Source organism: Kogia breviceps, chromosome 4 (genome assembly GCF_026419965.1).
Source record: "Kogia breviceps isolate mKogBre1 chromosome 4, mKogBre1 haplotype 1, whole genome shotgun sequence".
Classification (NCBI taxonomy): Eukaryota; Metazoa; Chordata; class Mammalia; order Artiodactyla; family Physeteridae; genus Kogia; species Kogia breviceps.
The window spans coordinates 77892551-77917216 of NC_081313.1; the positions used below are offsets into that span (position 1 = coordinate 77892551).

Below are 24666 nucleotides of genomic sequence, written 5' to 3' on the forward strand. Positions count from 1 at the left end.
CTGTACAGCGAAGTCATTCAGTTTTACATATACATGTATCTATTCTTTTTCAAATTCTTTTCCCATTTAGGTTATTACAGAATATTGAGTAGAGTTCCCTGTGCTATACAGTAGGTCCTTGTTGGTTATCTACTTTAAACATACTAGTGTGTATATGTCAATTCCAAACTCCCAATTTATCTCTCACCCCCACCTTTCCCCTTTAATAACCATAAGTTTGTTTTCTAAGTCTGTGAGTCTCTTTTTGTTTTGTAAATAAGTTCATTTGTATCATTTTTTTTAGATTCCAAATGTAAATGATATCATATGATATTGTCTTTCTCTGTGTGACTTACTTCACTTAGTATGATAGTCTCCAAGTCCATCCACATTGCCTCAAATGGCATTATTTCATTCTTTTTAATGGCTGAGTAATATTCCATTGTATATATGTACCACATCTTTATCCATTCATCTGTCGACAGACATTTAGGTTACTTCCATGTCTTGGCTATTGTAAACAGTGCTGCAATAAACACTGGGGTGCATGTATCCCTTTGAACCATTGTTTTCTCCAGATATATGCTTAGGAGTGGGATAGCTAGATCATCTGGTAGCTCTATTTTTAGTCTCTTAAGGAACCTCCATACTGTTCTCCATAGAGGTTGTACCAATTCACTTTCCCACCAACAGTGTAGGAGGGTTCTCTTCTCTCCACACCCTCTCCAACATTTATTGTTGGTAGACTTTTTTTTTTTTTTTTTTGGTATGCAGGACTCTCACTGTTGTGGCCTCTCCCGCTGCGGAGCACAGGCTCCGGATGCGCAGGCTCAGCGGCCATGGCTCACGGGCCCAGCTGCTCCGCAGCATGTGAGATCTTCCCGGACCGGGGCACGAACCTGTGTCCCCTGTATCGGCAGGCGGACTCTCAACCATGGCACCACCAGGGAAGCCCTGTTGTTAGACTTTTTGATGATGGCCATTCTGACTGGTGTGAGGTGATATCTCATTGTAGTTTTCATTTGCATTTCTCTAATAATTAGCAATGTTGGGCATCTTTTGATGTTCCTCTTGGCCCATCTGTATGTCTTCTTTGGAGCAATGTCTGTTTAGGTCTTCTGCCCATTTTTTGATTGGGGTGGTTTTTTTTTTTGATACTGAGTTGCATGAGCTGTCTGTAAATTTTGGAGATTAATCCCTTGTCGGTCACGTCATTTGCAAACATTTTCTCGCATTCTGTAGGTTGCCTTTTCATTTTGTTTATGGTTTTCTTAGCTGTACAAAAGCTTTTAAGTTTAATTAGATCCCATTTGTTTATTTTTATTTTTACTTCCATTACTCTAGGAGACGGATCCAAAAAGGTATTGCTGTGATTTATGTCAAAGTGTGTTCTGCCTATGTTTTCCTCTGAGAGTTTTATAGTATCTGGTCTTACATTTGGGTCTTTAATCGATTCTGAGTTTATTTTTGTGTATGGTGTTAGAGAATTTTCTAATTTCATTCTCTTATATTTAGCTGTCTAGTTTTCCCAGCACCATTTATTGAAGAGACTGTCTTTTCTCCATGATATAGTCTTGCCTCATTTGTTGTAGATTAATTGACCATAGGTGCATGAGTTTATTTCTGGGCTTTCTATACTGTTCCATTGATCTATATTTCTGGTTTTGTGCTGGTACCATACTGTTTTGATGACTGTAGCTGTGCAGTGTAGTCTGAAGTCAGGGAGTCTGATTCTTCCAGTTCTGTTTTTCTTTCTCAAAATTGCTTTGGATATTCAGGGTCTTTTGTGTTTTCATACAAATTTAAAAAATTTTTGTTCTACTGTGAAAAATGCCATTGGTAATTGGATAAGTTGCATTGAGTCTGTAGATTGCCTTGGATAGTATAGTCATTTTGAAAATATTGCTTCTTCCAATCCAAGAACATGGTGTATCTTCCCATTTGTTCGTGTCATCTTTGATTTCTTTCATCAGCGTCCTATAGTTTCTGGAGTACAGGTCTTTTGCCTCCTTAGGTAGGTTTATTCCTAGGTATTTTATTCTTTTGATGTGATGGTAAATGGGATTCTTTGATTAATTTAATTTTAATTGGTCTCCATGACCAATTTTTATTTTTTAGATTCCATATATATGTGTTAGCATACAGTATTTGTTTTTCTCTTTCTGACTTACTTCACTGTGTATGACAGACTCTTGGTCCATCCAGCTCACTACAAATAACTCAATTTCGTTTCTTTTTATGGCTGAGTAATATTCCATTGTATATATGTGCCACATCTTCTTTATCTATTCATCTGTTGATGGACACTTAGGTTGCTTCCGTGTCCTGGCTATAGTGAATAGTGCTGCAACAAACATTTTGGTACATGACTCTTTTTGAATTATGGTTTTCTCAGGATGTATGCCCAGTAGTGAGAATGCTGGGCAGTATGGTAGTTCTATTTTTAGTTTTTTAACGAACCTCCATACTGTTCTCCATAGTGGCTGTATCAATTTACATTCCCACCAACAGAGCATGAGGGTTCCCTTTTCTCCACACCCTCTCCAGCATTTATTGTTTGTAGATTTTTTGATGATGGCCATTCTGACTGGTGTGAAATGATATCTCATTGTAGTTTTGATTTGCATTTCTCTAATGATTAATGACATTGAGCATTCTTTCATGTGTCTGTTGGCACTCTGTATATCTTCTTTGGAGAAATGTCTATTTAGGTCTTCTGCCCATTTTTGGATTGGATTGTTTGTTTTTTTGTTATTGAGCTGCATGAGCTGCTTGTAAATTTTGGAGATTAATCCTTTGTCAGTTGCCTCATTTGCAAATATTTTCTCCCATTCTGAGGGTTGTCTTTTCATCTTGTTTGTGGTTTCTGTTGCTGTGCAAAAGCTTTGAAGTTTCATTAGGTCCCATTTGTTTATTTTTGTTTTTATTACCATTTCTCTAAGAGATGGGTCAAAAGGGATGTTGCTGTGATTTATGTCATTGTCTGTTTTTTTTTTTTTTAAAGGGGTGGCACAAGGGATGTGTGTGATGCAACTGTTCTTTTTTTTTTTCTTTTAGTTATTTATTTACTTTTATCTCTGTTGGTTCTTCATTGCTGCGTGTGGGCTTTCTCTAGTTGCGGCGAGTGGGGGCTACTCTTCATTGCAGTGTGCGGGCTTCTCATTGTGGTTGGAAAAGATACTTGATACGATTTCAATTTTCTTAAATTTAAGGCTTGGTCTGTGACCCAAGATATGATCTATCCTGGAGAATGTTCCATGAGCAGTTGAGGAGAAGGTGTATTCTGTTGTTTTTGGTTGGAATGTCCTATAAATATCAATTTAGTCCATCTTGTTTAATGTATCATTTAAAGCTTGTGTTTCCTTATTTATTTTCATTTTGGATGATCTGTCCATTGGTGAAAGTGGGGTGTTAAAGTCCCCTACTATGATTGTGTTACTGTCGATTTCCTCTTTTATGGCTGTTAGTATTTGCCTTATGTATTGAGGTGCTCCTATGTTGGGTTCATAAATATTTACAATTGTTCTATCTTCTTCTTCGATGGATCCCTTGATCATTATGTAGTGTCCTTCTCTGTCTCTTGTAATAGTCTTTGTTTTAAAGTCTATTTTGTCTGATATGAGAATTGCCACTCCAGCTTTCTTTTGATTTCCATTTGTGTGGAATATCTTTTTCCATGTCCCCACTTTCATTCTGTATGTGTCTCTAGGTCTGAAGTGGGTCCCTTGTAGACAGCATATATACGGGTCTTGGCTTTGTATCCATTCAGCCAGTCTATGTCTTTTGGTTGGAGCATTTAATCCATTTACATTTAAGGTAATTATCGATATGTATGTTCCTATTACCATTTTCTTAATTGTTTTGGGTTTGTTGTTGTAGGTATTTTCCTTCTTTTGTGTTTCCTGCCTAGAGAAGTTCCTTTAGCATTTGTTGTAAAGCTGGTTTGGTGGTGCTGAATTCTCTTAGCTTTTGCTTGTCTGTAAAGGTTTTAATTTCTCCATCAAATCTGAATGAGATCCTTGCTGGGTAGAGTAATCTTGTTTGTAGGTTTTTCTCCTTCATCACTTTAAATATGTCCTGCCACTCCCTTCTGGCTTGTAGAGTTTCTGCTGAAAGATCAGCTGTTAACCTTATGGGGATTCCCTTGTGTGTTATTTGTTGTTTTCCCCTTACTGCTTTTAATATTTTTTCTTTGTATTTAACTTTTGATAGTTTGATTAATATGTGTCTTGGTCTCCTTGGATTTATCCTGTATGGGATTCTCTGTGCTTCCTGGACTTGATTAACTATTTCCTTTCCCATATTAGGGAAGTTTTCAACTATAATCTCTTCATATATTTTTTTCAGTCCCTTTCTTTTTCTCTTCTTCTTCTGGGACCCCTATAATTCAAATGTTGGTGCATTTAGTGTTGTCCCAGAGGTCTCTGAGACTGTCCTCAATTCTTCTCATTCTTTTTTCTTTCTTCTGCTTTGCAGTAGTTATTTCCACTATTTTATCTTCCATGTCATTTCTCCATTCTTCTGCCTCAGTTATGCTGCTATTGAGCCCTTCTAGAGAATTTTTAATTTCATTTATTGTGTTGTTCATTGTTGCTGGTTTCGTCTTTAGTTCTTCTAGGTCTTTGTTAAACGTTTCTTGTATTTCCTCCATTCTATTTCCAAGAGTTTCAGTCATCTTTACTATCATTATTCTGAATCGTTTTTCAGGTAGACTGCCTATTTCCTCTTCATTTCTTAGGTCTGCTGGGTTTTTGCCTTGCTCCTTCATCTGCTGTGTGTTTCTCTGTCTTCTCATTTTGCTTAACTTACTGTGTTTGGGTCTCCTTTTCGCAGGCTGCATGTTCATAGTTCCCGTTGTTTTTGGTGTCTCTCCCCAGTGGCTAAGGTTGGTTCAGTGGGTTGTGTAGGCTTCCTGGTGGAGGGGACTAGTGCCTGTGTTTTGGTGGATGAGGCTGGATCTTCTTTTTCTGGTGGGCAGGTCCACGTCTGGTGGTGTGTTTTGGGGTGTCTGTGGCCTTATTATGATTTTAGGCAGCCTCTCTGCTAATGGATGGGGTTGTGCTATGTCTTGCTAGTTCTTTGGCATAAGGTGTCCAGCACTGTAACTTGCTGGTCGTTGAGTGGAGCTGGGTGTTGGCATTGAGATGGAGACCTCTGGGAGATATTTGCCGTTTCATATTACATGGAGCTGGGAGGTCTCTTGTGGACCAGTGTCCTGAACTTGGCTCTCCCACCTCAGAGGCACAGCCCTGACACCTGGCTGGAGCACCAAGAGCCTGTCATCCACACAGCTCAGAATAAAACAGAGAAAAAAGAAAGAAAGAAAGAAAGAGAGGGAGGGAGGGAGGAAGGAAGGAAGAAGATAAAATAAAATAAAGTAAAATAGTTATTAAAATAAAAAAAATTTTAATAATTATTTTTAAAGTAATTTAAAAAAGAAAAGAAAGAAAGAAAAGAGCAACCAAACCAAAAAACAAATCTACCAATGATAACAGGTGCTAAAAACTATACTAAAAAAGCAAACAAACAAAAAAGGACAGACAGAACCCTAGGACAAATGGTCAAAGCAAAGCTATACAGACAGAATAACACAGAGAAGCATACACGTACACACTCACAAAACGAGAAAAAGCGAAAAAAATTTATAGATCGTTGCTTCCAAAGTCCATCTCCTCAATTTGGGATGATTCGTTGTCTATTCAGGTATTCCACAGATGCAGGGTACATCCAGTTGATTGTGGAGATTTAATCCGCTGCTCCTGAGGATGCTGGGAGAGATTGCCCTTTCTCTTCTTTGCTCGCACAGCTCCCGGGGTTCAGCTTTGGATTTGGCCCCACCTCTGCATGTAGGTCACCTGAGGGCGTCTGTTCTTCACTCAGACAGGACGGGGTTAAAGGAGCAGCTGATTCGGGGGCTCCAGCTCACTCAGGCTGGGGGGAGGGAGGGCCACGGATGCGGGGCGAGTAGGCGACGTCAGAGGCCGGCGTGACGCTGCACCAGCCCAAGGCGCGCCGTGCGTTCTCCCAGGGAAGTTGTCCCTGGATCCCGGGACCCTGGCAGTGGCGGGCTGCGCAGGCTTCCGGGAGGAGAGGTGTGGGAGTGAACTGTGCTGGCACACAGGCTTCTTGGTGGCTCCAGCAGCAGCCTTAGTGTCTCATGCCCATCTCTGGAGCTCCTTTAAGCAGCACTCTTAATCCCCTCTCCTCGTGCACCAGGAAACAAAGACGCAAGAAAAAGTCTCTTGCCTCTTCGGCAGGTCCAGACTTTTCCCGGACTCCCTCCCAGCTAGCCGTGGTGCACTAGCCCCCTTCAGGCTGTGTTCACGCCGCCAACCCCAGTCCTCTCCCTGGGATCCGACCTCCGAAGCCCACGCCTCAGCTCCCAACCCCCGCCCGCCCCCGCGGGTGAGCAGACAAGCCTCTCGGGCTGGTGAGTGGTGGTTGGCACCAGTCCTCTGTGCGGGAATCTCCCCGCTTTGTCCTCTGCACCCCTGTTGCTGCGCTCTCCTCCGCAGCTCTGAAGCTTCCCCCCTCTGCCACCTGCAATCTCCACCTGCGAAGGGGCTTCTTAGTGTGGGGACACCTTTCCTCCTTCACAGCTCCCTCCCACTGGTGCAGGTCCTGCCCCTATTCTTTTGTCTCTGTTTTTTCTTTTTACTTTTGCCCTACCCAGGTACATGGGGAGTTTCTTGCCTTTCGGGAGGTCTGAGGTCTTCTGCCAGCGTTCAGTAGGTGTTCTGTAGGAGTAGTTCCACATGTAAATGTATTTCTGATGTATCTGTGGGGAGGAAGGTGATCTCCACGTCCTACTCTTCTGGCATCTTGAAGCTCCTCTCCTCTTCATGTACTTCTGACGTTTGGTTCGTAACATTTATATCAGCCTCCTCTTGGAGATTTTTGTGAACTTTATGAGCATATTTCTCTAAATATTTTGAGCTTTTAGAGAAAATACGTTAATTCAAATAAAGCCTATATAAAATCCTTTTCATGTTCTACACCTTTGAAATGAAAGTCAATCCAGCACTGGAGGTAATATGTCTAGATCTATGTTCTCTCTCTCTTGTCCCTCACATTAGAATTGGTAGTCACACTGCTGTGTGTAAGATGAAAGGTCAGATCATTGTTAATCAGGTTGAGATATCTGAGAGGCTTTGTAGAGTGGACACTGGAGCCAGACGGCTTGGCTTCTATTCCTAGTTCTATGCTGGCTGTGATGCTGGAAAATTCCTCTTGGCTTTCATTTCCTTTTTTAATTTAATTTTTATTTTATATTAGATTATAGTTGATTTACAATGCACACAGCAAAGAGATTCAGTTATACATATACAGATATCCATTCCTTTTCAGATTCTTTTCTCATATAGATTATTATAGACTATTCAGTAGAGTTCCCTGTGCTATACAGTAGGTCCTTGTTGATTATCTATTGTATGTGTAGTAGTATGTATATGTTAATCCCAAACTCCTAATTTCTCCCTCCCCCCAGCTTTCCCCTTTGGTAACCATAAGTTTGTTTTAGAAGTCTGTGAGTCCTTATCTGTACAATTTGGAGGAGGATGATAATAGTACCTTTCTCACAAGACTGTGTAAGGAAACAGAGATAAAGCTATTGAACAGTGCCTGTCCCACAGCAGGTGCCCAGTAGGAGCTGGCTGGCACTGGAGAGACAATGCAGTACAGTGCAGTGATTGAGAACACATAACCCCAGCTCCAGCATGGGTGTCCTTGCAAAGTTATTTAACTTCCATGTGCCTCAATTTTCATCCATGAAATGGGGATGATGATGATGATGGTGATAATAATGATGATACTCATTATACCTGTCTCAGAGGATTATTATGAGGACTAAGAGGGTTGGACTAAGAGTTTCGAACAGTCCCTTGTACTGAGAGGCTATAATAAGCATTAGTTATTATTGTCATCAGTATTATGTTCATCAGCCTCACCACCACCAAAAATAAATTTAGGAGATGTGTCAGTGATTACTGATTAAAATGTATATCTCATTAGAAGCTGCTTGCGTCTATGAGTATACATTCATAATTGTATTGTAGAGTTCTTCCATGCAAAATATTGCCAAAATGCCAAATTACAAATTAGAAGCTATTAATAGACTCAAACCTTTAAAAAACCAGCTGGCTTATTTTCCTTGTTAATCATTTAATAAACTGCATTTGCATAAACTCAAAAAAAAAGCAGAGTAGAATGTACAGAAACTCATTAACAAGGATGCAGTTTGAAAGGATCCAAAATTTTAAATTTTAAAAACATTTCTTTGTTCATGAACTTTGTTTCCTTTCCAAAACAATAAGTGTGTTGGCATAACAAGGGTATATTATGTGAGGAACACACGTGCCTTCATTACTGAAGCACAAGACATGATAAATTAAGAGGATATTTGGCATCAGTCTCTTCGGATAATAGAATAAAAATAGGAGTTTGTGCTGTTATCACCAAGCAGATAAAAGGGAAAGAAATGGCAGAAGCATCAGGCCTAATTTTTAATCTCTTACTTTGAAAAGTTCATAAAATGTTTGATCAAATTTTATTCTCGTTTTATATCTTCCCTATATGGAGAATGTGTATACTTAAGTAATTGTCTTTTTTGACACAGGTAACTTTTGGTTGGGTAGAATTGTAAAATACTCCACTAAAGATCCTAAATAACAACCAGCTCTTCAGAAGCATTCCTAGAACTTTAGATTTGATTGCTAGATTTTTATCGTGCTACAAAAATCCATGCGCTGTTTACAAAATTGTTGTAATATTGTGCTGACAGAATTTCAGAAAACTTTTGACAAACCTTTAGCCCTGTTTATTCATGTTACTTATTTGACTATCAAATAAAATAAAATCACACTTGGGGCTGTGCTCTTATATATCAGGCCATTCCAGTCAGCAAACAGTTGGAAGGACTGCATTCTCCTAATAAGAAAAGACAAAAAACAGGTGATATGGTTCATTGTACTAGGGGACATTTCTGTTTACTAATGGTAACTTCAGCTGCTTAGCACGTGCTAATAATTTCAGTTCACAATCTTCTGCAACACTTTGACCCATCACGGACTTCTGGTAGGCTTAGTTACCCATGGCTCACATTCTGGAACTAAAAATCAATTTCACTGCTTCCTGTGTTCTTGATACTGTCAGCCTCCCATTGTTTTACATCATCAGCTGAAACCTACACTGAGTATTTCACTGGTAAAGAGATCAATCATGTTAGTGGCTTTGAAGGATGAGGGTTTTTATTTTAGTTTGCTTATGTATTAGCTACCATGTTCATAGTAATAAATCTTTACATATCTTTAATACACACAGAAGTAAGATGCAAATTGCCATCTGAGTAGTAAGAGCAGACTATTAATTAATGTGCTTAAGTGTTTATCTAAAGAGTTACAATTCCGGGAATTCCCTGGGGTCCAGTGGTTTGGACTCCATGCTTCCACTGCAGGGGGCATGGATTTGATCCCTGATTGGGGAACTAAGATCCCACAAGCCATGTGGTGTGGCCAAATAAATAAATAAATAAATAAAGAGTTACAGTTCCAAGAAAAGTATAATTTTAACTCATTAAGTTTATATTTATAAATACATAAAAATTATCTTTTTTAGCTTCCTTAGTTGAAGAAAATATATGATAAACTTTGTAAACTATGTTCATTTTTCCTTCCTTTCTTTTTCTTTCTTTTTCTGAATTTAGGCTGTAAAAACAGAACCTGAGAAGAAGTCACAGTCAACTAAGGTAAATGGTTTAAGTCAACTAGTGAATTATTTGGATTCTTTGCAACAATAATGAGTAACTAATTTCCTCTATTGGTGCTACTAAATTATGGTAAAAAAAAATTTTGTCAGCTAATTAAATTAATTTTAGTTATCCTTTTGAACATGATTATATAGTGCATATAAAATAATTATAACATTAAATCCATATATTGTTAAAATGAATAGTATTTTATAAATCTACTTCAGAAGGCATTTTATTCAAATCTAGATTTTTGTTATAGCTGAAGTAATTTTTAAAAAAAGCAATGGGAACAAAGGACAAGGGACAAAGGGTAATGAGTATTTGATTACTTTAATGATGAGACATCAAGAATAAAGGTGTCTATTGAACCCAACACCTAGATAACTTAAAGATGAGAGTCTCTCCTTAGACTAGGCCCTGGGTTTATCTTGATGCTCTTATTTCCATTGGTGGAACTAGTTATCAGTTACTCAGGAGACAGCTCTGACTTTCCCTTGGGAACGGCTTCCCTTGCTTTCCTGACTCATGGCTGTCTAGAGTGAAAACCAATTCCAGTCCATATGGAGATGACCCCAGGGTGTCTGCAGGCAGGGCAAATGTTTCTCTTCAATAAGGTGCTATACTTTATTTCTTTCAAGTACACTTGAGCAGTTACTCAGACCACAAGGTTTCCTGTAGGGAAGCACAAAGATGATTGGGCTGAAGTACTTTAAGTGCAGGCAAGGGTGGGGAGTGCAGTGGGCAGAGTCATCTGGGTGAAAGATGAAGCTTATATGATTTTGTGTAAGGCCCTCTTGGTGGCCCCTGAGGATGGTAATTACATAGTCCCCTATAGAAGAAGAATTCAGCAGCCAGTGGAAGTTGTCTTCTATTCCGTATTTAAATGTTTTTGGTTACTCAGTCTCAAGAGAATTGGGTTTCTAGTGATACCTGTCTTCTCTACTTGTAGCACAGAAAAGACCATATATCATTTAACTAAAAAAAATATGGTGTTCATCTTCTATGAAAGGAGATTTTTGAAAATCAATTTTAATTTCTAAAGTAGGATCCCCTATCAACAAACTCAGTGGTCAAAGTGATCATTTGACATCTCTGTGGATGGACTTGCAGTTATCAAAGGATCTACATGAATTGTGAAAAACAGCCAATAATTTAGAGATACATAGCTATTTGAAAAATCATTCTAGATGAAATACTACATTTTTCATTATTTTTCTGATAATTATCATAATCAGACTGTCGGTAGGATTACTATCAACCAGATAGCAACATCTACTTCTCTAACTGGGCCTTTCCTAAGAGAGGCAGAATGGTCTAATTGGGGTTTTTGGTTTTGAGCTTATTTGGAAATATAAAAAACAATGTACTCTCATGTAATTGAGATTTTCTTTTGAAATTGACAGCCATCTGTGGTTCATGAGAAAAAAACCCAAGAAGTAAAGCCAAAGGAACACACAGAGGTAAATGATCATCATTAGGACTTGATATCATAAAGGGAAACCTTTTTTTCTTTGTTTTTCGGTGAAGGATAAAATTCTGAACTCTCATCAACATTCAAGTCCTGCTGAGCATGGCTGGTATTTGTTTTTCCGCTAAAATGGCACCACCATGTGGCATTAGCAGGATTTGCAATTTGTTCAGGTGATTCTTGCTGAATTTGGGAGGAAGGATTTACATTGTTTCAAATTTTGTACTCAATGTGAAATTTTGTCACATATCATTCTAATTTAAATTCGCACAATAAAAAACTGCATAAAACACAGCTGTTATGAATACTTTCTATTCCATAGAGAAAAGTAGCAATATTTGTCATATTGTTAACATTGTGGGATGTGTGTGTGTGTTTTCAGCCAAAAAGCCTACCCAAGCACTCATCAGATATGGGAAGCAAGCATACTCATAATGAAAAAGCAGTTTCCAGATCAAGTGAGCAGCCAACATCAGAGAAATCAACAATACCAAAGGTAAATAAAGCAGACTGATAGATAGGAAAACACTAATGTCAACTAGGGAATTGACAGGTCCTCCATCTTCATTGATGTGTGTAGGTGAGTCTACAGAGCTACGCCGAATATATCTTGTATTGTAAAGATTTGGTGCTCTCAATTTGCTGGTGTTGCAAATAACCTTGTGGAAACTTGTGACTAAGTAAGGCCTGAGAAGGGCATCAGATAGGTCTGGGGGATGTTCCATTGTGCCCTCTCCATCACCCAGCAGCGCCCTCTTAGGACTTTGAGGCAGCCAACTCTGGTGTCTCACAGACGGGAAGCCTGGGATTGAGGCTGCCTCCTGGACCCCTCTCCTCGTGGGCTTTGGGAACCCAGATGCCCTGTGAGATCAGCTCTTTACCTGAAGTCTTAGAGTTTTTAGGGTCTTGTTGTAGGAGAGATCAACTTACAGAGCCAAAAGTCAGAAATATATTCTGAATTTCCAGAATACAACTATTCAACTACTAGAAGAATAAACATCTATGAGAACTTTTTCATTGAGAGCTCTTGGAAGATAGGAAATAGGCCTGCTTAACAGTATACCTTATATCAGAGACTGCAAATTTGTGGCCCACCAATTGCAGCCACTTGTGTATCTTATTTGGCTTACAGTAATCAAAATGATTTTTAATTAGCTGCCAACAAATAAAATCAGAATACTTCACATAAAATGCAAATTTCTAGCTTCTCTTGAAAAATTGGAATATCTGACAATGGTAGGCTCGCATGGCAACAATTGTCTAGAGGCTTTTACAACCTTGTATGTGCCCACCTGGCCCACTTCACCTATGTGTGTTAACCTGCATGGGCTCTGTAAGCTCTTGAGTCCAGCTGTATGTGCCCAGCATTGCATCATGTGCAGTAGAAGCTAGTGACCATTTCCCTACAAGATGTCTGCTAGGGGAAACTGGATCCTTAGTGACATTTGAAATGGATGATCTTGAAAAGAGTCATTCAGAGATACTTAGTTCTGTCAATCTTTTATCCTTCAGACTAAGTCACGGGACACAATTTCCAGTGGTGGAAAGAGTGCTGTTACTGGCGTAGCTGCAGCGTCTGGCAAACCAGTTGACAAGGTGAGCACACATAAAAGATGTAACATGTACATGTGCCTCGATGCTTATCAGGTCTCTTTTATGAGAAACATATGCTCAGCGAAGACCCATTTACCTGGCTGGCTCTGTTTAACCATTCAGTGTTCCAGTGCTGTCACAGTCAAATAACCTGTCATTTGCTAAAACTGAACACTTCATATGTGAAATTTTATGAAGAAGAGCATGCATCTGAAGGATAGAGAGCAAGACACCAAAAAGACACTATTTATTGAATACATGAATTTTAAAATCATGCATTCAATAAATGGTTACTATTCAGTGGACTATTACTCAGCCATAAAAAGAAATGAGATTGAGTTATTTGTAGTGAGGTGGATGTACCTAGAGTCTGTCATACAGAGTGAAGTAAGTCAGAAGGAGAAAAACAAATACCATATGCTAACACATAAATATGGAATCTAAAAAAAAACAATGGTAATGATGAACCTAGTGGCACGGCAGGAATAAAGACGTAGACATAGAGAAGGGACTTGAGAACCCGGGGAGGGGGAAGCTGGGGTGAAGTGAGAGTAGCAGCGACATACATACACTACCGAATGTAAAATAGAGAGCTAGTGGGAAGCAGCCACATAGCACAGGGAGATCAGCTCGGTGCTTTGTGACCACCTAGAGGGGTGGGATAGGGAGGGAGGGAGGGAGGCTCAAGAGGGAGGGGATATGGGGATATATGTATGCCCATGGCTGATTCACTTTGTTGTACAACAGAAACTAACACAGTATTGTGAAGCAGTTATACTCCAATAAAGATCTATAAAAAAAATTTTTTTAGACCCCATAAATAAATAAATAAATACTGAGTGCCTGCCATGTATAAGGCCTCATATCAATACCAAGGACATTAAAATGTGAGTTGACTCAGATCCTGCCTTCAAGATTTATGGCTTTGAAATAAAGCACATAAAATTGCCATGAGCATTTGAATAAGCGTTACTCTCAGCTTTTAATATGAACACTGCCATCTTGAAATGAGTAAATTATGTGCAGTCATGACATCTACATGGATTGATATGGGACATTTTCAAAGGAGCATCACAGGCCCTCTCAGGAGAGAGTATATGTGCCCCACTGACAAATTATGGGCACCTTCCTTAGATCCTTTAAAGAGACTAGCTTGGGAATGTAAGACAAGAAGTAGTCTACCTTTTCTACCCATAGGAATACAGAGTTAGCAATCAGAGTTAGTAATCAGTTTGGAAGCCATATCGTCCTAGAAATGCTAGTACGTATTTCTCTTAAGGCCACAAGTAACTAACTGAAGCAACAGTAAGATGGAAGTGAAAGCAGAAAAAAAGTTCTACGTGTTTATCTATTTTCCTGCTTTTCAAAATGGGAACAGTTATCCCTCTGCAGGCTAAGTAAAGTAAGGAAAGTCATAGGATAAAAGTATGGTACATCTCCTTGAGACATCAGTTTTTCTTAGATTTTGAAAAAGAAAAGGCACATTATTTTTCTCCAAACTAATGCAGATATCATGTGGCATGATGGCAAAATTTACGTGAACTTTTAAATGAAAATACTCAGAATAAAAAATGTTTTATTTTTTCCAGCAGACCCCTTGTATATACCTTGAGATCCCTATACCCCCATCCTGGGGATACACTTCACTCTCTTGTGTTGATGAGGGATAATTAGATGCCATGGTTTGGAAAATGGATACATTTAAGACAGAGGATTAGATCTCTTAGAATAGATTTAAAATGTAATTTGAACCTATTCTACGAGATCTGTAAATGTAATTTTGTAACCTATTTGTAAATGTAATTTTCAAATTTTGATCATTTGTAAATGTAATTTTCAAATTTTGATAATTTGAAAATTTATGCCACGCATCATCTAGCCAGGGTTATCAGTAAAATCTAAGCAATAACATTAGGCGAGGTTTATACGGAATTCTGCTGTGCACTGACTTGTGCTATGACTTGTGGCACATCACTTTACTTTTCTTTGCCTCTGATTTGTCTCCCAGAAAACGAGATTGGTCAGATCTGCTTTTTCTTTTTTAGTCCGTACTGTGCGTAAAGCACTGTGGACTGTGGTCTGACTCTGCAGGACACTGAGCTGCAGGCTGACCCCTCTAGGGGTGGGATAAAACTATGTACCCAGGACTGCATTCGAGGCAGATTAGGACTAGTCCCCACAGGGAGCTGTTTGAGGAGAGAGGAAGCGGGGGAATCCTTGGGGCCTTTGAGTAGATCCATGTTAAGTTTGGCATGGAAGGATAGCTAGGATTGCAGGCTTGCAAACATAACAAGGGAGAAAAATATAAGACGTGATCTGGGTACAAAGTGCATTGCGGTGTGGGTGAAGCGCAGGAGAGGTGAGTGGGACTGTAAGACCAGAAGGACAGGTTGAGGCACTGCTGTGGAGAATGTAAAGGTGTGTTAATCCATGTGGTAGTGATACAACTGGCAGCAGGTAAGCATTGAAGATTAGAGAACAGATGGAGAGATGCGATTAAAACCAAGCTGCCAAAGAATTAAGTAACCGCGGTGGCTGGGCTGAGACGGAGTAAGAGGTCTTAAGGTGGGAGGCTGGTCAGGGGTTGTTTCCGTCGTCCTGGGGAGTCCAAAGTTAACCTAAATTAGAACTGGGATAGAATAAGTGAGCCGGGAGCAATGCAGGAGGCGTTGCAGAGGTGAAACTTTCAGGTTTTAGGAAATGAGTGGCTGCAGTGGGCAAAGGTGAAATAAAATCTCAGATAACCTGGGGCTTCAGGGCCTCAGTGAACCAGGTTGCTGACCCTAAGGTGAGGCAAGGGAGGCACCCATGGCCAGGTTTGTGCCAGTGCAGGCTCAGCACCTGCAGGAGTGAGCGCCTTCTTAAGTGAGCCCGGTCCTGATTATCGTTGACAGGTGGACAGAGGTCAGAAGGGGAATTGATGGAGACAGAAAAGTGATACCTGCTTTTAGACAGGTTGAATTGAAATGTCTGAGGTGTCCCAAGAGAGAGGCGATTAGCACATTGTTTTGGAGTCCGGGTGAATGGAAAGGGAGAAGCAGGGAGAGAGGGGAGAGTGAAACTGAATGAACATCTGCATGAGGCTGTGGTTCAGTCAAGGAGCTGGATTCAATTGCCAGGACTCAGGTTCACCCTGGTGCTCCTCGCATTCTCTTTAATATAACAACCACAGCAATCACTTATTTAGTACTTATTTATATATCTAGTACTTATGAGTACTTAGCATGTGCACAACTACTGGCTTCCATACTTTAATAGATGAATTAGTTTAATCCTCACAACCCCCTGCAGTAGGTGCAGTCACTGTCCTGGTCTCATACATGAGGGTACAGAGGTTCAGGAGGAGACGTGACCTGCCTGAAGCCTCCTGCGGCCAGTGCATGTGGGCTGGTGTGCAAACCCAGACAGTCCGAGCCTGTGCTCTCCACCTCCAAGCTCCGCTGCCCAGATTTCAGAGACCTTCACAGAAGACAATTCCCTATTGTCTTAAACCCAGCGACTTCACCATTTCGTTCCTGCCTGGCCCTGAAAGCATTTGGCCCCTGACCCTAGAGAACGATTGCCTAGGACCACCAGTACAGGCAGAAACATGTGTGTGGCAGGGGGCAAAGCAGGAGAGATGCCAGAGGTGGCAGAGAACAGAGGGCACAGATGCCAGCACAGAACGGGGATGGTGCTGCGAGAGATGAGAGTAGGGAGAGGGGTGCTCACCAGAGTAACTCAGAGAAGATTATGTCTGGGTAAAGGCACGGAAACTGCAGATTGGAAAGTTACTGACAATCATTGATGGAGCAACTGAAGCCGCGGTGGGAAGGACATTGATTTTAGGGAGATGAAGGAAAGAATGCATGATGAGATATCAAAGCAAGGCGGGGTGGAGGTCTTGATGTGTAGGGGCAAAGACCGAGAGAACAACATCTAGAAATAATGGCTGCTTGTAATAAGAAGGAATTCATGGGTGTTGCAGTGATTAGCTGTGGGCCCTGGGAGAGGCAACCAAGAGCAGTGAAGAAAGAGACAGGCAGTCCTGGATTCAGATCTCAGTGCTGTCCTTTACTGTGTGACCTGGGAAGTTACTCAACCTCTCTGAGCCTTGCTTGTCACATCTCTAAGTGAGATTAATATTATCAATATTAATATTATTTATGCTGTTCTGAAAAAGGATATAACACAAAGTGTCTGGCACAGAGCAGATGTTTAGTATATAATCCATGTTATGTTATAATGTATTCATTTTAAAGTCTGTAATATTATTGAATTTTATGAAGATATATGAGGAGTTTTTCTTTCTTTCTAAACCCCCACCAGAATAAAGAAAATAACTCATTAATGTCAGCTGTACCAGTTGAATCCAAACCAAGTAAACCCTCTGGAAAGGTATGAAGATAGCAGTGCCTTTTTACATAGATATTTATTCATAGTCTCTGTGTCTATTGTGATCTGATTTCTTGAGGGTAAACAGTATGAGGTGAGGGTAATTTAAAGGACCTTTTTAATGAATTATTGTTTGAAGCTAATATGACTGGGTTGAAAGTGGGATTTTCTCACGTATGTTTGTAACTTTTTACATTCTAACCCTGTGTTCTGGAAACTCCAGTTATGTCTCATGGAGTTTACATTCCAGTTTCCCTCCTGCAAATGCACCTTCTTTAACCAGAGGTATCACTAAAGAATGCCAGGCACTTCTTCATTCTGAAATCCCCAACTGAATCAGTCTAAAGCTAACAGGCCTCACATTCTATTACACAATCAGCTGAGTTCCTAAAGTTGTAGTGGAAATATGGTAGTTGCAAAAATAAATGTAAACAATCATTTTTAAGCTGAGTTAAATAGTAAAGGGTCTTTCCTCAAATTGTTTTCCCTTTCAAATGTAGTTTATTCTTCACAATGAATCATTCTTAACCTCAAAAACAGGATGGAGGCACTCTTTCATTCATTATACTGATTTAAGCCCATATTGACAGAATAAACTGTCACTTCTTGTAAATTTAACATCTCTTTCAGGGTATTTCTATTTGTAAACATCTTCAGACAAGCAAGTGAACAAAAAGCCACAAATGAATAAAAGAACACGGGGCAATCCATTTTTGAAATATGTTTTATTTGGAAGAGGTGGAAATGATTGATAAGCAAAAATACTAAGCATTTCCTCTCTTGCATACAGCAACATGATTATAATTCTCTGTAGTTTGTTTCCTTTTTTCTTTAAACTATCAGTACAGTGTTCTGACAGCTGTAATGAACCATACACTTGTCCATGTAGTTCATGCCTTTAGACTTATTGAAATTGTGGTTCTTAACCTGAATGTTGCTTTCTATTTTGCCAACCTAGAATCTGTACTCTGGGACTTTAAATAAAAGTTCTATTACAGACCAGATTTTAACCATTTAAGAACTTTTGGTGTTTGGTATTTTTCTACACAGAATTTTTTTTTCGGTAGTTAAAAAATCAAAATGAAATATGTGTAACAAATAACATTTACATATCTGCTCTTTTTGTTTTCCAGTCAGGCATGGATGCTGCTTTGGATGACTTAATAGACACTTTAGGAGAACCTGAAGAAACTAAAGAAGATAATACAACGTATACTGGACCTGAAGTTTTGGTAAGTCATCTTGATGTTGATAAATATTCATACTTAATGAGTAGGAGAGCTAGTAGGTCATGGTCATGATGCACAAAAGAATACATAGTGTTCTGTCACTTGGAGAGAAACAGTATGCTGTCAATATCAGTAATAGCAACTGAAAATTAGTGCTGTGGATGGAAACTGTCCTAAGGTGGCTATGCGATTCCGTTGATCAGCAAATACTGATTGATTGTCTCTGCTGAGACTGTAGCTGGGATATAGTCTGTTGGATCACAGAGACTTATTTTCTTTCTTCGAGGCTTAAGTCCAGTGGACTTCGACTTATTTTAGTTTCCAGATATTTCCCATCCTATCACTTGAACATATCTTGATTTCTAGATATTTTCTACCCTCAGTTCATCTCTATTCCTGATTCATAAAAAGCAAGAAAGTTATGTTCCTTGGCATTAATAAAAGACATTCCATAGACTGTAAGAAAATATTGCAACAGTCATAACAAAGGATTTGTTTCTAGAATTTATGAAGATTTTCTAAAACTGAGAAAAAGACAACCCAATAGAAAATTAGGAGAAAATTTGGCCAATAGATACATGAAAGTCTCCCTAGTAATTAGGAAAATGGTACTAAAACACAGAGAGATAGTACTTCACACTCACCTGATTGGCAGAAGTGTAAAAGTCTGACAACTGGCCCAGAGCCTGTGGATGTCACATGAAGATGCGCACACCCTCTAACCAGTAATCCCACGTCTAGAGAGACTTGCTGGAGGGAGCCTTGCCCAGGTGTATAAGGAGTTCTAAGAACAGGTGAAACATTTGGAAATGATTTTGTTCAACAGGAGATAAGATGATATAGTGGAACACTTTATAGTGGTTAAATGGCTTATTCATGTATCAATATGGATAACATTACAAAAACATAACTTTGAATAAAAATAGTACATTACCAAATGACATAAGAGTTTGATACCATTTATATAACACTTGAAAATAGGCAAAGTAATGGTGTATATTGATTATGGGTATCTACATGTGGAATAATTGTTTTAAAATATACTCAACTTTACATTGATAGATGTGATAAAGTTCAGGATGATGGCTATCTCTGGAAAACAAGGAAGAGGAATTGGATTGGAGAGTTCTAAAAAAGAAACATCACTCTGATTTTTTTCTTATTACGTAGGAAATAACTAGATCTGTTGAGTTATATAGAAATTCACTGTTATCAACTGCTCTTTTGTAGGTATAGAAATATTAGATAATGAAAAATATTTTTAAATAAAATGCATTTTATATATGAATCAAATTTAATATAGTGGTTTGAATATTTTATAGCATTACTAATGGGTTAAGCCAATTAAATATGGGCAAGTATTTGTGGAAACTTAGAATTTCAGAATTGTGTAAAATATTGGCTTCTAAATGATTTATATTTACTCTCAATAGTTCCATAAATTAATAATGCAATAGTACTTTGGTTTAAGAATATGTATATAACATTCTCAGCTCATATCCTTATGTGTACGGTTTTCTTCTAGGATCCGATGAGTTCTACTTACATAGAGGAATTGGGTAAAAGAGAAGTCACACTTCCTCCAAAATATAGGGAACTTTTAAATGTAAGTTAAACAATCATTTACTTATACTTTATTGTTTCTTTTTTGTAATTATAATTTTTATCACATTAATATATCCAGTGTTTTTAACTTAGATAATATAATGGGCGTGCAAAATTGTCATTACTCTGAAGCTCACTGTATTACTTTGGTAGGGCTGCCATATCAGAGTATCACAGACTGTATGGCTTAAACAGCAGAAACTTACTGTCTCACAATTCTGGGGGCTAGAAGACTGGAATCAAGATGTGGGCAGGGTAGGCTCCTTCTGAAGGCTGTGAGAGCAAGATCTGTCTCAGGCCTCTCTCCTTGGTCTACAGATACCTACATGTGGAGTAACTCCACATCTTCTATGTGTAGCTACCTGCATGTTGTCTTTTCTCTACGTGGATCTCTGGGTCATTTCCCCCTTTTATAGGAACACTGGTCCTGTTGAATTAGGGCCCCTTTTAATGTTCTCATTTAACCTTAATTACCTCTTTAAAGGCCCTGTCTTCAAATACAGTCATTCTGAGGTTCTAGGGGATAGGACTTCAGCATATGAATTTTGGGAGGACACAACTCAGCCCATAGCATTCACTGAGCTATGCATTTTGCCAATTGTAAGGATTAATTTTGCCTTCTCAGCATCATCAAATTGATATTTGTTTCAGAAAAAAGAAGGGATCACAGGGCCTCCTCCAGACTCTTCGGTGAGTTCACATAAATGTCTTCTAAGATCAGATTTAACATTTTTTATATCTTTGGTTGGGGGGATAGAGTTATCAATTCTATATTTTGGGATTATGACTATATTAATCTCTAAATCAGATGAAGTTTCCATCTGTTCAGAGAACCGGGGTGGGCCTGGGGTGTTTCAATGTGTGTTTATTTCCTAAGTAGTTTTTTTGAGGGAAAGAAGAATGGGGCCAAGAAATTTTTAGGATAAAATAAATGTTAATTAAAATAGGATGAGAGAATATCCTAACATGTAATATATTGGGAAGAGAGAAACAGGAAAATAATATTTATTGAGCATCCAGTTTCCTTCCAAACATAGGCTTTCATCTGAGTTATTTCATTGAACATCTCATTTGGTAGTCAAGGAATTGCAGAAGTACATTCTTCGTTTGCTGGGTTTATAATCTGATCTGTCACTTGAATGATTCCCATGTGTGACCCGTCGTGCTGCTTGTTTCTTTAGAAACCCCTGGGGCCCGATGATGCCATAGATGCCTTGTCCTCAGACTTCACCTGCAGTTCTCCTACGGCTGATGGGAAGAAAACCAAGAAAGAGGTATTGTTTTTAATGTAATAAGGGAAACTTGTTAGAAACCATCTCATACTTTAAGACAACAACAACTTTTTAGTTCTGGTTATTACAGTTTGGTTAATACATTTCCTTCTTCTGTAAGTCAAATCTTTTGTATTTTGTTCTTCAGGAGTCTACAGGAGAGGTTTTAAAAGCTCAGTCAGCTGAAGTAATCAAAAGTGCTGCTCCACCCAAGGAGAAAAAAAGAAAGGTGGAAGAGGTATAAAAAAATTACTTCTTTAGGGCTTCCCTGGTGGTGCAGTGGTTGAGAATCCGCCTGCCGATGCAGGGGATGCGGGTTCGTGCCCTGGTCTGGGAGGATCCCACATGCCGCGGAGCGGCTGGGCCCGTGAGCCATGGCCGCTGAGCCTGCGTGTCCGGAGCCTGTGCTCCGCGACAGGAGAGGCCACAACAGTGAGAGGCCCGCATATCGCAAAAAAAAAAAAAAAAAATTACTACTTTAAAATTAAGCATGGTCTGCCTGACAGCAGTTGCTTTCCTGAGGCTGATGTAGCTGACTGGGGAGAACCCCAATAGTGCATCACACCTACTGAGCATCTTTGCTCCCTCGGGCCTGTGTAGAATAGTGAAACCAGCCAGGGTTATATTGGTCATCTCCAGGCAGGCCTGCTCTGTTTCTACAAATGCTTAGGGGTGGTTTCAGCACACTTGCCTTGGTTGTGGAATAAGATTATCTCAGCATCACACTACACAGAAGAGCAGAATCCCAGAGGAACTGCACTCTTGGGACATCAAATCTTCCGCTTGATTTTCTAAAGGAGTTTGAGTTCTGTGAATCACTGGGGGGATGTTGTTATAGCTGCTTCTCTCCACCTTAACCACAGTTGCCTATAACTTAATTCTTGTGAATCCTGCAAGGTGGCACTGCAGCTCTGGGCTGGATGAGAGAACATGCCCCATCTGCAGATGGTTCAGATAATCCAAGGAGCCGTTTCTGTTGGCGCAGCTGTGCCTCCTGCTCCTGGGGTGGGCGGTTTATTTTTATCTGGCTTGCTGCTGCAAGAGCACCACACCCCTGGCAGTGGGAGTTCCTCCAGCCACCGGCCACTTCAGGGCCCCCTGCTTCCTGGGGTTGGCTGTCGTGCTGAAGGACAGGATTGTCAGAAGTCATTTTTAGAGACACATTTTTAGAAAAAGAAAAGCAGGATAGTGAAAGTTTACTTCTTGCAGCTTTTATTTTGATATGAGTATTTTATAATTATTATTACAGTTACACTTCTAGCTTGCTAAGTAAGAGGTGAAGTGTACCTCTGAGAGCACTGTTACTGTAGAAACGAGTCCTAAGCCCCAGTTTTCACCCACTGGTAAGTTCTTCTTTCTTTCTCTCTTTTACTAGGTTTTAAATAAAATTGCCTTCCTAGAGTCCTTCCCCAATCCACAACTTATTCTTAGAGATTTAAAATTTTGAATTTCACAAAGAAATGGGTGGATTGTTTAGGTTGAGGAGGTGTTCTCTTTTTAATGTACAGAATTTTTTTTCCCTCACAGGACACAATGAGTGATCAGGCACTCGAGGCTCTGTCAGCTTCGCTGGGCAGCCGGAAGCCAGAACCTGAGCTCGACCTCAGCTCCATTAAGGAAGTCAATGAGGTACTGACCTTGGAGTTCACATACAGAGCCCCTTAGTCTTCAGGTTACAGGGTTACAAAGCTAATGCATTACACATGTTTAGAATTCTTGTACCATTTTTATTTTCTTAGAGATTTTAAATGAACTGTTCTTTGTCCTGCCTTACTTTCAGGGTCTGGCCAATTTAGATATTTATTGCTGGGGAGTTAGCAACCAGAAAGGATATTTCAGTGTTTGTCTTGTTAACCATCTAGAATTTTAATACTTAAAATGAACACTAATCTTCTTTGCCAATTCTCAGACGACACCTAACTAAACAAGATAACACGGAGGCAGTGGCCTGGTGACAAATAGTTTCGTCCACTCTCATGGAAATTGGACATTTGTATTTTCAAAAGGTTCCAGGTGCTTCTCTTTATAAGGAGAGAGGGAGATGGTTGCAGATGGGGTGGGAGATCCTTTTTATAACTATGGGGGAAAATGTTGAAAACTTGTCCCAAATTAGAATAAAATCAAGCAACAGTTACTTTATAACTGGATTTGCTGCGTGTTTAGAGTGTGGTGCTGGGGATTGTTTACCCCACCACACTCCAAGACCTTAACAAGCCTTACGAGCCAAAGCAAGCTTGTATTTGGCGGAAGAGAGTGTTCATATTAAGTTTCAATTTTTAAAGAATTGTTTAACTGAGTCCTCTGGGGGAAAAGAGGAGGGAAAGCATAGAGCCACCCTGCGGGCATCCTTGGCCAGGCACGGTGGTGGTGCGGACCCTCAGGCCCGCCAGCCTATCAGCTCAGGGTGGGAGCTGGCAGTTGTCGCTGTCACAATGCTGCTGCCTCCGCTGTCACTCCCTGTTCTGAGTCACTGGGGAAGGTGAGTCTCCCTGACTCCCAGCAACGCCCCCTGAGTCTGGGACTGCCCTGGTCTGAAATGGGCCAGTTTCTATCTTCGATTTTCTTTGAGGGCTTGCCAGGCGCAGTGTGGCACGACAGGCTTTGCGAAGGCGAACACAGGGGAGCAGGGGAAGCAGTCCTTGTCCTCCAGGACCAAGTAACGTATCGGGAGAAAGGGAAACTTTGATGACAACACAGTGCGAGGTGCACAATGTCTCAAGGAAAGGGTGGTGCTGGTGGGACCCTGGCAGTCCACCGCTGAGGGCTGCATGGCAGCCAGCCAATGGCACATCTGCCTCAGGCTGTTTACAGATGATTAAGGTGATCTAAGAACATGATAATTTGGGGACTGAAAGTATAAACATAATCCCAGGATGAAAAGACTCTTAGAGTGACTAAAATCAGATAGGTAGATGTGAAAATGTTACGTAAAAATAACTTTTAAACAGTTTGGGTTTAGGAATGCATATATAAATGTATTAAATTTCCTCTAGAAAGTTAGCAAACTCCTAAAATTTGAACAAAAAGGACTCTTCTACTCTTAACACTAGTTTTCCTCTTTTTTTTTTGTGGTGTGCGGGCCTCTCACTGTTGTGGCCTCTCCCGTTGCGGAGCACAGGCTCCGCGCAGGCTCAGCGGCCATGACTCACGGGCCCAGCTGCTCCGCGGCATGTGGGATCTTCCCGGACCGGGACACGAACCCGTGTCCCCTGCATCGGCAGGCGGATTTTCAACCAATGCACCACCAGGGAAGCCCTAGTTTTCCTTTTTAATTGTGTACAAAGTATAAAGATTCTCCACTCCTCTGGATTCTTAAGTTGAATTTTTAGTACCTGATGATGAATTCACTACTTCCTGGGTAGTCTGCTGTGATGAGGCTCATACAGGTCGATATGCCATAGC

General features: G+C 40.0%; 1 protein-coding gene across 5 annotated transcripts in view; it reads left to right on the forward strand.

Moving 5' to 3' along the window:
* CAST (calpastatin) overlaps positions 1–24666 on the forward strand; it is a 120947-nt gene that overhangs the window by 63181 nt on the left and 33100 nt on the right. For 3 of the 5 annotated variants that reach the window (XM_067031377.1, XM_067031378.1, XM_067031381.1), the window contains 11 exons: positions 9680–9721; positions 11128–11184; positions 11575–11688; positions 12705–12788; positions 17094–17162; positions 18293–18391; positions 19914–19994; positions 20645–20683; positions 21175–21267; positions 21413–21502; positions 22792–22893. In XM_067031377.1, the coding sequence (XP_066887478.1) occupies positions 9680–9721; positions 11128–11184; positions 11575–11688; positions 12705–12788; positions 17094–17162; positions 18293–18391; positions 19914–19994; positions 20645–20683; positions 21175–21267; positions 21413–21502; positions 22792–22893 (870 nt within the window). The remainder of the gene's footprint in view (positions 1–9679; positions 9722–11127; positions 11185–11574; positions 11689–12704; positions 12789–17093; positions 17163–18292; positions 18392–19913; positions 19995–20644; positions 20684–21174; positions 21268–21412; positions 21503–22791; positions 22894–24666) is intronic. The other 2 variants (XM_067031379.1, XM_067031382.1) reach the window with 1 other exon arrangement.